Consider the following 13,509-nt stretch of genomic DNA (forward strand, 5'->3'; position numbering starts at 1 on the left):
TTGTAGTGCAGTAAAGTTTGCCTGACTATACTGACTGACATTCAGTCATCACTCAAAGATATGTCTATTTTGTGTGGACTGAATGACGGCTAAACATCAACATCAAAATATCTGTATAACTCTGTTGCTACATGGTTGTTAAAATACACATTTTGTCTAGTTCAGGCTTCTACGTTTTTTTACGATTACCCGCTCGGATGCAAGAGGTGTGTCTGTTTCTCCTCCGTGTCATTTGCCTAACATTGATGGAAACCTGATAAAGTAATGGGCTCCTGGCTCCTTATTGATGTTGATATCGACGTCAGTCCAAGTGTTTTTCCTTCATATAGTAAATGTAGTAAACCAGATTAATTATACACATAAACTGTGTATTTCAATTAATTATACACTTTATGTTTTATATTCAAGATAAATTCCTCTTCTTGGCCAGATTGCATTTCTCCATGTCGTAAACTAGACTGATGAGGCATCTGAACCATGGATGTACAGGAACGTGACATTTAAATGACAACTGTTTTCCACCACCTCATTTATCAGCATCTAATTGCTCTTACGCAACATGAACCTTGAACCACACAATGTTTTTACACTAAGATCTGAACTGTTTCCTGTATGGCTGAGAGACAGTGGCGCTATCTAAAAGTCAGGGGGCGGAGCTGCTGAGATTTTTCTTGGGCGTGACCAGGATGGATTAGAAATGAGCATACGTATAAGAGAGGTTTTGGTCATGTGCAGAGGAGGGATAGTGATTATATTGGACAAAGGATGTTGAAGATGGAGCTGCCGGGCAGAGGAAGTCCACAGAGGCGGTTCATAGATGTTGTGAAGGAAGATATGAAGAGGACACAAGAGATAGGGCAACATGGAGGCGGATGTTCCGCTGTGATGACCCCTCAGGGAGAAACTGGAAGAAGAAGAAGAAGAAGAAGGAGCTGCACTGGTTTCTATGACAGTTTGATACATGAGAGTGACTTTCCAAGGCCACAAAAGAGAGTGCGGAACTGATTTGTCATCTATTACACTGTGTTCAAATAATGAGGTATTGTTGTAATACTGAAATCTAGAGCTTTTAAAACCATTTTTACTACTACTAAAACTCATTCTAGTCTTTTTTGCCCATGTAACTTTTTTAACTCACTTCTGGAAATGAGCCCAGTCCAATTAAAGACAATTTATGTTGTGAGAAGAGGAGGCTGCATGTCTGCATGTGTGCAATGTTCATGTCTTGTACACACTCTGGCAGCAGTACTTGGTATGGCCGGGTGCCAACTGGGTGACATTGAAGCAAGGATAGTAGACACAACTGCCTGCAACAGCACACAACTGGAGATAACAAGAGGCTGACAACAGTGTTAGGACGAGAAAGAAAAAGACAAACTGAGGCAAGAATCACTGATAGGATCACAGGAGTTAAAAGACACAATATAAGCAGCGAGAAGAGATGAGTGATCGAAAAAGTAAGTGATGGATGAGACTGAAGCGACAGAGAAATGATGATAGCCTGATGGATGAGAAGACTGGGGAATGGAGAGATAAAGAGAGACAGATGATCCCATGAATGGAGGCTTTGTCTCTGGGACTTTGTGTTATTTGTATTTTTAAAAGAATTATTGGATAAAAACAGTGGATTATTATGGCAGGTGATGATGATGTCAACGGTGCTGCTAATGGTTGCATCTTGAGGTTTTCAGCTGAGCTTTGACCATATAGATAAATAGTAAATGGTCTGAATAGTCTGCTTTTCTAGTCTTGATGACCACTCACAGCTGCTTTACATTACAGTGTTGACATTCACCCATTCACACCCACTTTCATAGAGCACAGAGTGCACAGAGAGTTTGAATGGTGCTCACTTTAAACATCAGTAAACATGTTTCTGAGAAGTGAATGGGCTAAATCACCAGTTTCAGGTCTTATTCAGTTGGGCTTGATGTCAATTTTGTAAATTATGAAAATACAAGACAAAGTGAGGGACATACGAGTGGACGCCGGTGTGATTGACACCTGGTATTGTCCAATAGGAGCCTGGCTGCACGTGTGACCTTCCAGTTGTGAAACGTAAACATGTTTTCTTCACATCACATCTCTGTTGTGCTCACACCACACACACCCCTCCCCATCCTTCTCTTAGCGCCAATACACCATCACTCACTCCCATGGATTTGATGGTGCAGGCAGCAGCTTTAACATGGCAGACATGTCGTTGCTGAGTTAATGGTCATTAATTCCAATAAGAGCATCAAATGAGTGGTAATGACTCCTGGTAGAGTTTGGGTTCAGATCTAATGTTTTGTTCCACTTGGTTATATTTCCTTAATGGTACCTTGATGCCACCTTGTTAGCACACTGTTAGAATCCTAATGATGGGTGTGTTACAGCGTGCATTGCAATACAAAGTGATGCACAGTTGCAGTTACAGTGTTGGTGTTTGCTCATTTGCAGTCACAGATGGGTACATTCTTTTGTTAATACCACTTTGAATAATACACATGTATTCATGCCTACACACTCCCTCACACACACACACACATACTGGATTTTAGTCTCATATCCTAATGGGATGTTTATTAGAGATGGAATTTTTTAGTCTACATTTTAGCCCCTGCACTTAAAATATTACAGCGCATGCATACACATGAGGTGGATACATTTACACACAGGGACAGCTATATTCAGAGTATGTCAAAGGAAATGCTCAACATTTTTCTTGTGATTTATAAAAAGAGGTCGATACCAACCTCATGTCTGTATGGCATATAAAAAACTGCATCCATCTTACTGCCCCTGACCCCACGTAAAACCATTCAATTGCCTTTAAATTACACTAAATGTCTTCAGTTTCATGAATTTTCCAAAACTGAGAGGCATTAGATAGATTCATTTTTTTAAATCCTGTACTGTGTCTGTGTTTATGATGAATTATTCAGTAGCTACAATGTTTCTGCTCAGGCAAACCACAATATAGCAAAACACACAATATTCACCAGTGTTTACCTTATGTCACTTGACTTGACTTATAGTATGTTACTGACTTCAATGCATTGGGGCGGGGTTGTGGTGCTTCAGTGGTAGAGCAGGTTGTCATCCAACCAGAAGGTCAGGGGTTTCAGGGAGTCCACTTTAGAACACCAGGAAAAGCTGGGGGTAATTTACAGGGAGTGAGTGGAGTGGAGCTAGTTTCCTTCTTCCTGGTTGTTCCAGTCTGGTGCCACTACTGGGCTGAATGTTGCAGATATTCTCGTGCTGTTGTGAAAGCTTGTGGTCCAGACAATCCTCTGTGTCATTTGGGAACCACAATACCAGAGAATGTCAGCGCCCAATTTTCTGGACATTTTCTGGTTCACATCTGAAAATTGCCACACTTGCTAACAACCTTCTCATGTAGCTGATAAAAAAAAACCTGTGTTTACTAAAATGTTGAAGTATTCCTTATGAGTGGGATTGAAAAAAATGCAACAAAGTTTTCAACAAATCCACAAAAAAAAAAAAAAAACAATCAAAAGCACAAAGAGATGGAATGAAGAGAAAATGACTTTTAAACAGAGGGAGCTGAAACATGGGGGATGGAGACATCTGGATGAATTAACCGACTCTGGAGAGCACAGAGACAGGTGAATCACATCAGGATGGGGCACACGGTCACAGAGATGGGACAACTGGACAGAACTCGGGAAGTAAACCTCGACACAGAAATAACCCACAATGTAAATCAGGAAACTCTCTCAAGTGAACAAGGCAATCAGAGATGGCAGACTCTGATTGCATTCACACAACAAGCCTGTGTTGGTCATACTGACCCACAACACACAGACAGACACACAGAGCCACTAAAAACAATAAAACAGAACCGCTGTGAAGTCTATGGAACTACACCTTCAATCTTTCAAAACAGACAAAGTCCAAAAAGTGATAGACCATGACATTAAGTTAAAGAAGACAGTCAAAAAGACACAAAACTGCCAGCTGTCAGTCCTCTCTGCTTATGAAGTGGGAGAGCGGGGGATGATATCATAGCAACAGACATAAAGTTTGCCAAAAGACAACACTGACAGCAGCTTTAAACTCTGGGCATCTCAATCTTTTTGTCTTTTTTCAATCAGTGTTATCAGTTTACTCCTGCTGCCAATGGAATCCCAAAGGAAACGGCGCATAAATAAATCAATATGATAGAGCTGATGGCAATGAGGAGCAAAGGATTGACAGAAAAATAAGAGATGCTTCATTACAGGAACCCAATGAAACCCATGCCAAATCCTTATTTACTAATTATTCACAAGATTGACTGACGCTCTGAATGTCTCTCAACATGTGGGAGAAATAAAACCTGGTAGTGATCTTCCTCTTCCTCTTGTTCTGCAGCAGTTCTGTCACATCAACTCTGTTGTTATTCAAATGTAATTAGAAAAACAAGTCTGCTTCTGCTGCTTCTGCTGCTTCTGTTGCTGATGTGGGCCACAGGGTCAAATGAGGAGGAGGAAGATGAGGTTGAAAATAATAATAATAATAACAATAACAACTGTTCTAACAAATCGGTGTTGTTCCCTGTAGGTACGCAAGTACCTGCTCATGCTGGATGTGAGGAAGGACCATGTCAAGTTCTGGAGGCCTCAAATCCTGCTGATGGTCTCCAACCCTCGCAGCACTGTGGGACTCATCACCTTCATCAACGACATCAAGAAGAGCGGCCTTTACGTGCTTGGACACGTCCAGCTGGGAGACTTGAGTAAGGACCTCTACACGCTGAGCAACTGTTGAGTCTCCAATTGTACTGAATGATTATAATGTTACACTTTAGACTATAATAGTATTAAAATGTAACTTAACCACTTTTTTTCAGGTCACATTAAGTTCACCTGTAAAGGTTATAGTGCATTTTAGGTTCATCCTGAAATTTCACCTGAAAAGCCGAATATCCCTAACTTTTTGTGAGTAGTGTATAAGCAGGGTTCCCACGAGTCCTTGAAATCCTTGAAAGTTTGTGAATTTGAAAAAAAAAATGCAGATTTTTTGAAAATCATCTTAAATAGACAATTTGGTGTAAGAAAGAAGTTGATGTTTGTTACGACACCACCTACTGTTTCATGCCCTGCATTGTTTAACGTAAGTAGACGAGGCCTGCGCAGAACAAACGCCAATTTGCAATTACTGGTGGTGTTGTGGACCCTCCCATCTTCAGCTGTGTCAGCACATTTGGTCGTTGAATTTGAGGAAATTGGTCCTTGAAAGTCCTTGAAAAGTCTTTGAATTTGATGTCAACCAAGGTCTGGGGAACCTGAATAAAAGTCAACAGAGAAAACAATTAAAACATTTATTTTAAAGCTTTAATACAATGATACATACATCCATTTGGGTAAGTAGGTAATGTTCAATTCTGCAAATAAATCCTAAATATTTCACACTGGACCTTTAAACTTTAGAGTAGTCCATGTAATAGTAGTATATACTGTGTATACTTTATGCTAACTGTGTAATATTCATCAGTGAATTATCTTCATCATCATAGACATGCTGTGCAGTGTTGCTTTGATTTAACTGTGGTGGAGGAAAAGCACTGAACCGTGATCAGCTCATTGTGAGAGGGCAGCTATTAATTACAAGCAAAACACACCAGGGATGGTGATGGGAGGAAGTTGTAGCTCAGTGTGAGTGATTCGTTCTTCTACTCTTTACCACCAAAAAGTCATATATCACCACTGCAGTGTTGTCCTTCTGGCCTGGTTTGCGATAAGAAATGTTCCAAAAAATGATAATATATACACTTTTCCAGTGAGGCAGTGCATCATTTAATGGCCCTTTTTAACATGCTAGTCCCATCTGCTGCTGTTGAACGCTGAGGGAAGTTATGATGCTCACAATGCAGAGGCACACACTCAGATGGTTAAAAGGAGCGCAATCATTGATTGTTTTCTTTGTCTTTTGAGGAGCTGTGTGGAGAGAGGGCTTTATGTGTTGATGGGACACTGGGACTGGCTCTGAATGGAGTCGGCAGAATCCACATCCTCTTGAGTGTTTCGCAGTGGAAAACTAATATGTTCATTAACCACCAAAGAGCCCTTCTCTCATTCAAAGGGACACTTGGTCTTGAGAAATATGAAGGAGTCATTCATTCATGTAATTATATTGAAAAGGAGTTTGTTGTTCAGGACTCCCAGCTACTTCCACGTTGCACTCTTAATAATTCCATATATTTATTCTCTCACTGGTCTAGCTGCTGTTTTCCTTAAATCAGATACAAAGAAAATGTGACGACAGCAGTATGATAAGACAGAAGTTCCAACACAGTTCCAACATGTATGTATGTATATATATGTATATATACATATATACATATATATACATATATATACATATATATGTATATATACATATATATATATATTGTAAGTCCATGCGCCTGATCCTTCTCCAAAAATATCTCCGTCACAAAATCATCCTCGGCGTAGAAGAAGAGCACGCAGCGACGTGCACCTGTTACCCACTGTGCCTATGGGGCTCAGCACTGCCCCCTGTCAGTGTGGCATGGTACTTTCTGCTTTGGCAAACAACACGTCAAGCTTTGTATGAGAATAGACTTTGGGAGTTGAAGAAACACCGGTTGCAAAGTAGTGATGTTTTTCTACCGTACCATTTGACTCTGGTGCTATTCCTAATGGAAACTGATAATGGAGCTTATGTGTCAGTATAGAACCACACTTATACTGATGAAAAACAGCTGAAACTACCACAGGTATTGTCTAAGAATGTTGTAGATTTGGCCTCTGTATTGCACTCTGTATATAGATGTATTTTTAAAGGATGGATCACATCTCACATTCTGTTCTCACTGTCATTCGTCATGCATCTATTGCTTGTCTTTGCAGCACCATGGTCTCAACATCTCGTCTCGTATCTCTCTGCCGATCGGCCTGTAATTCAGGCTCTGTCATCCTCACTTCCGAGCCGTCTGCATTCGCATGCCTTTTGTTGTCCTTCGTCATCTGTGAAAATCATCTCACTTCCAGTGAACTGTCAGCCACATGTCTTAGCTCCCGGCGTTTTGTTTGTCTTGCAGACACCCTGCCGTCAGATCCTCTGCAGTCTCAGTATGACTCCTGGTTATCTCTGGTGGACCATCTCAACATCAAAGCATTTGTCAACCTCACCTTGGCTGATTCTGTGCGTCATGGTGTCCAACATTTGCTTTTCATCTCTGGACTAGGTCAGTGTGGCCGTCATTGTTTGTTTTATTATGTAATTATGTTTAACAGCCACATCTTTTATTACTTCAGTGCTCACAATTAAATGAGCACATTAACTAATTTCACTATTTCTCTTCTTATTTACTACTTCATTCATTTTGGTCCAGTGTCACAGTGTGAATTTCCCTTTAACAATACAACTCTAAACTTTTCTTTTTCTAGTAACTGCCAGTTAAGTTATTTAGTTAATTAACGGCAGGTGACACACGTTATGATGTTATCTTGAATTACTGCCTTCTTCTCGATCATCAATTTCTTATTAACTATTTTTATTCTCTTTCCAAGTTGTTCTATTGTCCTTGTTCCCCCTCCCTCCGTTGAGTTCTTTTATTTCCTGTTTTGTGAGGAGGTTAAATAGGAGGTATTATTTTTCTTCTCCTTCCTCTTCTTTGTATTTGTAGTTTTTCAATTTACAAACTTCATTTTAGGCTACGTTGGAATGCTCTCTCAAAAATATAATGAAAACTCAATCTCCAAAAACCTTTATTTGTCAGTTAAAAGCCCATATCATCGATTTTCAGTGTTTTCAAAGACTTGAATTAAGAATTAGAAGGTTAACTACTAACAAGTAAGGGCATGAAAATTAAAATAATAATAATTAAAAAAAAGACTATCCATTAGGAACTTTTTCACTTCCGATACGATACCGATATCGCAGCCTTGAGTATTGGCCGATACCGATATTGATCCGATATGATATCAGCATGAATCATACATACTTTAATGACTTATTTTGTAATGTGGAATGTTAGAATAGGCTTGATCAAGTGATATTACTTAAAGAAAAACATCAATTTTAACCTTCATCATAAGAATATTGGATTTGTTGCCATGTTAATTTCATACAGTCTATGGTTCATTTCATTAGGAGGAAAGTACCAAGTGCTAATGGTGTTGTGATCATGTGGGATCTACATGTATCCAACACACAGAGCCCACGTGATCACAACGAGCGCTGCTGGACTGTTGTATCGGAGCGCTTATATCGGAGATTTTAGAGGCAGTCCGATATAATCTGATACTCTTTTTTTCGCTGATATCCAATATCAATATCGGATCGGGACATCCCTAGATTGCAAACAATGTTGCTTTTCCACCATCTAAAGATTTAGGTAGTCACCAGGAATCTCAGTGCATAAAGACCCTCTGAAGGAGGTGTACGATAAACCATCATGCTGCTGTGATGGACATTGTCACGTGTTTGGGAGCACTTTAGAAAATCACTGACACGTAACACAGTCCACTGTTGCATCAAGGAATGCAACCTGAAACTTTACATTTGCACAGAAACATCACTCGGTTTCTGGACCTGAACTCATCAGAGGTGGACTGAAAGACAGTCAAACAAGTCCATGTTTCAGTTTGTATGTGGACAAAAAAGACAAAAAGGCAAAATCCAGCTTATATTTGAAGGTGCCATTGATGCAGAGGCTTATATCGATGTGCTCCCGTCTTTTCCCCAGAAACTAAATGTCAGCAGAACAATGTCAGGCCTTATTCTACACAAATTTGGACAGAATGTCTTGGTGGACAGAGTGTGTGAACTTGACTGGCCTGTGTCTGCAGTCCACATCCGTCTCTTTTTGACAAGGTGTGACAAATTATTCAGTAGAAAATCACACAATGGCAACTGCAGCTTAAGTCTTAAACTTACAAACCTTTCACATGTAAAAACACACAATTTTAGGAATTACTATTTTTCCATACATGTTTTTGTTTTGCATTTTTGGAACATGGAAGTTTCTGGAAATGTGGTTGATAAACTGCCACCAGTCTCCATGAGTGTACTGACATTATTACTGAACTTGAAAGAAGAACTCCTCTCAGTATTTCCATCTTAACTGCGACTCAAGTTTCCTTTAGTGCTTACACATAAAAAGACACTTCATCTGTAGTCAGCACTCACAATGACACTCTCACCACTTCTGTTTTAATTGTGATTTAAAATTGTGTCAGTAATTCAGCTGTGAATTATGTCTCTTCTGGTACAAGATATTCTTAGATAAGTTCAGTCGTCAGAATCTGTTACTGTGTCGTTTTACTACTTTAGACTTTCAAGAGCCAACGTTTCAAGGCAAAAGGTTTTTTTAGTTTTTGAATTCTTCTTCGTTCTTCCTGCCTTCCTCACCTGCTTCTTGAGTCCAAATGAAACCACTCTTTTTCTGTGTTCTTATCTCTCTTTGGCTTTTCCCGTCTGTCCAGGTGGGATGCGTCCAAACACCCTCGTCCTTGGATTCTATGACGACTGTCTTCCAAAGGACACGCTGTCAGTCAGTCAGATGTCTGATTCCACAGGTTCTTCTCCAGAGCTTGAGCAACAACCTCCTCTCTTCCACTTTGCTTCTCTGCGGGTGTCCAGTGACAGAGAGGATCATGGGGAATTGGGTGATGGGAAGGTTCTTGGGCCTCAGGAGTATGTCGCCGTCATTGCAGATGCCATGAAGATGCTGAAGAACGTGGTGCTGGCTCGATACTTCAACAACTTTGACCGAGCTCAGGTCCTCTCACCTCCGTCCTCCTCACCGTTCAAGGGAGCTGTGTACGTGGATGTTTGGCCGGTGAACCTTCTGCTTCCGGACAGCTCCAGCTACGTCGACACTTGCTCTCTCTTCCTGCTACAACTTGCTTGTATCCTGAACATGGTGAGAGCTTGGCGAAAAGCCACGCTCCGCCTCTTCCTTTGCGTGGAGGACGGACGAAGTGTGAAAGGCTCGGAGGGAAAGCTCCGTCAGCTTCTGAAAGAGTTGAGAATTAAGGCTCAGATATATCCAGTCTCCTGGGACCAGCAGGTGGCGCTACACTGGCAGCGCCAAGGCAAGAAAGAGCAATCACCATCCCCTGATACCACGAATGAAGAGAATAAGCCAAAAATGGATGAGGAAGATGAAATCCATGATTACGTCAATAGCTTCCCGAGCAACACCACGCGCCTGTCGGATGACTACCTGTCAGGTGTCAATCAGCTGATCTTGGACCAGGACAGGCCGCCGCCTGCTGTGCGCTTCCTGTATTTGCCACGCCCTCCAGCTGACACCCGGCGCTACACTGCCTACTTACACCAGCTGGAGCTGCTGACCCGGGACCTGGGCCCCACGCTGCTCATCCATGGAGTCACACCTGTCATCACCACTGATCTCTGAGACACGTCCAGTGTCTGCTGCTGAAGGTTCTCCAGCGTGTCCAGACTGAAACAATCAATGTGATCTACAATGTATCATCAAAACTCTTTTGAGGCTTAATCTTGCATATTGTACTTTAAATGAAGTTGACAGGACCACTTTATCTCTGCCATGGTACTGACCCGATAGATTAAACAGCTGTTTAAATCATTTGACTGAGACTGACACAATCTGCACTGCCCCTGGAGCAAATTAGTTTTATTTTAAACAATATTTGAATTCAATTTTAAATGTATACGGTACATCGTGGCCAAATATGTAACTTTTTATTTTATTTGTTTTTAACTTCTATTATTTGTTCTGGTTCTCTCAGAAACCTCCAGACAATTCCTTGACCAGACATTTCACAGGTGAATTCAGAATGTGTGGAGCCAGTTGACCATTCAGGACCGATCAGTACAGACGGTGGGCTGAAAGGTTCATATGCTGACTATCATGCAATGGTTGAATTTGACCAAATGTGGCTTCTTTTACAACATAGTCCTCAACAGCAGATACACTATATGGACAAAAGTATTCAGATTCCTGACCATTACACCAACAGGGGCTGTAATGACGTTTACACACTACTTAAATATATGGACAGCTTACATTTATGAGGTCGGGCACTGATGTTGGACGAGAAGGCCTGGTTCACAGTCTCTGTTCCAGTTCATTATCAAAGGTGCTTGATAGGGTTGAGGTCAGGGCCAGGGAAGTTCTTCATCAAACCATGTCTTTATTGTCATTGGGGCAGAGTCATGTTGGAGTAGAAAAGGACCTTTGTTCAAAACGTTATGCTGAAGCTTTAAGATTGTCCTTCATTAGAGATAATGGGCTGAACCTGAAATCCATACTTAGCAGGTGTGGCCAAATACTTTTGTCCATTCAGTGTGTTTCCATTGCATGAACTGCCAACGTTCTGGGTCACGTGCCAAGTTCTCCTGCCACACGAGCAGCCTCACGTCATCCATCATCATGGGTGGTGGCTGTGAAACGTTACCAGGACCTTGGGTCATCTTCAGCGCTCTCCCTCCCTCTCTTGAATTTCACCTGCGCGCTATTGCACAGTTGATGAAGCAACCATGTCAACATCAATGTCCCTGAGGGACTAACACAGTGCCATAGTCCTCAATTTGCTTTCAAACATGGGTTACATGCAGGTTACATTTAATAATGCACATCACGTTTAATTGCTCTAGCATTAGTTCTTCTTAGTCGGCCCACCCTCGTAATTGATCCAGAGGCCCCCACAGGGGGAAATCACCACTGGTTAATCTAACAGTCACTATATTAACCTTTTCTTCATTCCTACCTTTAATAATACATTGTAATTTGACAGTATCATGTGACTCTCTTCTGTGGCTCAGATCCCTCACACTGATCATTCCATACGTGAACAAGTGCCTCGCTCCTCACCCTGACGAGCAGGACGTTAGTCTGCTGACACCTCGCTCCAGTCGCATGCACGACATTTTCGTAGCTTTGAACAAAGGTTAAACAAATGGTTCAACAGCAATAAATAAAAAATAAAACAGAGGTCTTTTATTTCATAAAAGTCGTTTAATGTGGAATCTCAGGAAGTCGTTCCGCAATTTTTCCCCAATGCACTTTTGTCAATTCTCTGCCAAAACCGTGATGTTTACAGCACCAGTGATGACTGTGATTAGCCACAATGTATTATCAGTGATTTTTATGTGATTCTTTAACTTTAACAATTGTTTTCATTAGTCACCACGTTTTTCAACCAGCATACATACTGAAGTGCCTAAATTGATTTTATTATCTGCTTCACTTTACTCGACCTTAACTGTAAGTATTTAAAGTGATAGTTGAGGGTTTTTTAAACCCTCTGACTGTGGTGTGCCTGCACCCCCCCACACTGGGATCAACCTTAATGCACAGGCATTGGCCACTTAACAAAAGCTTAGCCTGTAACACCTACACCTGCTTAGATCTACGATATCTGAAGAATATGTTTGTCACTCACTTCCTCTCACTGTCTGAAACAATGCTTTTCTCAATCAAATTCCACTCAGAAGATTTAGAGATTTTACATCACAACACATAGGAGTTGTTGACCAACTGCTGCCTCTGTTACATATGGTGAATTTCTTATAGAGACTTATAAAAGTGACACAAACTTATCAAAAAGGCACGAGTAAACCAGCAGCTCTTGTGTTTTTAGATGTTCTCTGTGGATTTTGGTAGAGGAGAGTGAGCAGAAATCAGAAATGGCTCATCTGGCAGTTAAGGGGCTAAAATCTGTTCATGTTTGTTTGTCCACCACTCACACGTCAATCGACCTGAACTGTCCCTTTAAAAGTGACTGTGGCCTCAATAGCTTATTTTCTATAAAGATGATTTAACTGCTTAATGTATTGTTTCATGCACAAAAATGAGGTTTATGGCAAAAAGCGATTACAGACGAAGGAAATTTGTTTTCATTCCACTGACTGTGACACAGATGGATATTTGATGAAGGCTGGTGTATTTAGAAGTCTCTAAATACATGAGATATATGTTTACTTGCCTGTGAGCTGCTCATGTTTGGACTCAAAACTCATACAAACATTTGAAACTGTATGTCTTCAAATGAGTTTTCCAGTTGACAGAAGTATTGCAGGACACACACTCTTTTTATTCCTCAATGTTTGACTTCCCACAGAAACCTGATGAAGGTACAAGCATGTGTGTAAACTCAAGTCCCAGTGAAAAATAAAAGAAAGTTTGTAGAAACTTGTCCTTTTCTTTCTCGGGAGATTGTTTGCAAAAGCCAGATGAAAGTTAACAAGCGTCCCAACTGTGTTTCATCTGAGCTTTACCAGTGTGAACGTCTCAGAGGAGAGCGCTGAGACTGTGAGGGGCACGCTGGTAAATCTGTGCACTCTCTTGTTTGTTTGAGGTAAACTTTGGAAATAGGGGCTGAGATATAGCTCAGCAGCTCAGACACACACAGATACTACAGGGTGTCAGCCGGCCAAATTACCTTGTCCTACTGTCACCCTCGCTGCCAACCAGGCACAAATGGATTCCATCTCGGCTCTGAGGGTGAACAACAGATTGGAGGAATAAGCCCAAATAACCATCGATATGTGTTCAGGAGGAGGGAG

At 41.1% G+C, this 13,509-nt stretch overlaps 1 protein-coding gene across 1 annotated transcript in view; it reads left to right on the forward strand.

Moving 5' to 3' along the window:
• zgc:153039 (uncharacterized protein LOC767698 homolog) overlaps window positions 1-10,385 on the forward strand; it is an 89,088-nt gene extending 78,703 nt beyond the window's left edge. Inside the window, exons 11-13 of the mRNA XM_058634313.1 lie at window positions 4,549-4,723; window positions 7,052-7,198; window positions 9,441-10,385. Coding sequence (XP_058490296.1) covers window positions 4,549-4,723; window positions 7,052-7,198; window positions 9,441-10,378 — 1,260 coding nt within the window. The 3' untranslated portion in view covers window positions 10,379-10,385. The remainder of the gene's footprint in view (window positions 1-4,548; window positions 4,724-7,051; window positions 7,199-9,440) is intronic.
• The last annotated feature ends 3,124 nt before the right edge of the window (window positions 10,386-13,509 follow it).

This window comes from Solea solea, chromosome 7 (genome assembly GCF_958295425.1).
Source record: "Solea solea chromosome 7, fSolSol10.1, whole genome shotgun sequence".
In the NCBI taxonomy this organism is placed as follows: Eukaryota; Metazoa; Chordata; class Actinopteri; order Pleuronectiformes; family Soleidae; genus Solea; species Solea solea.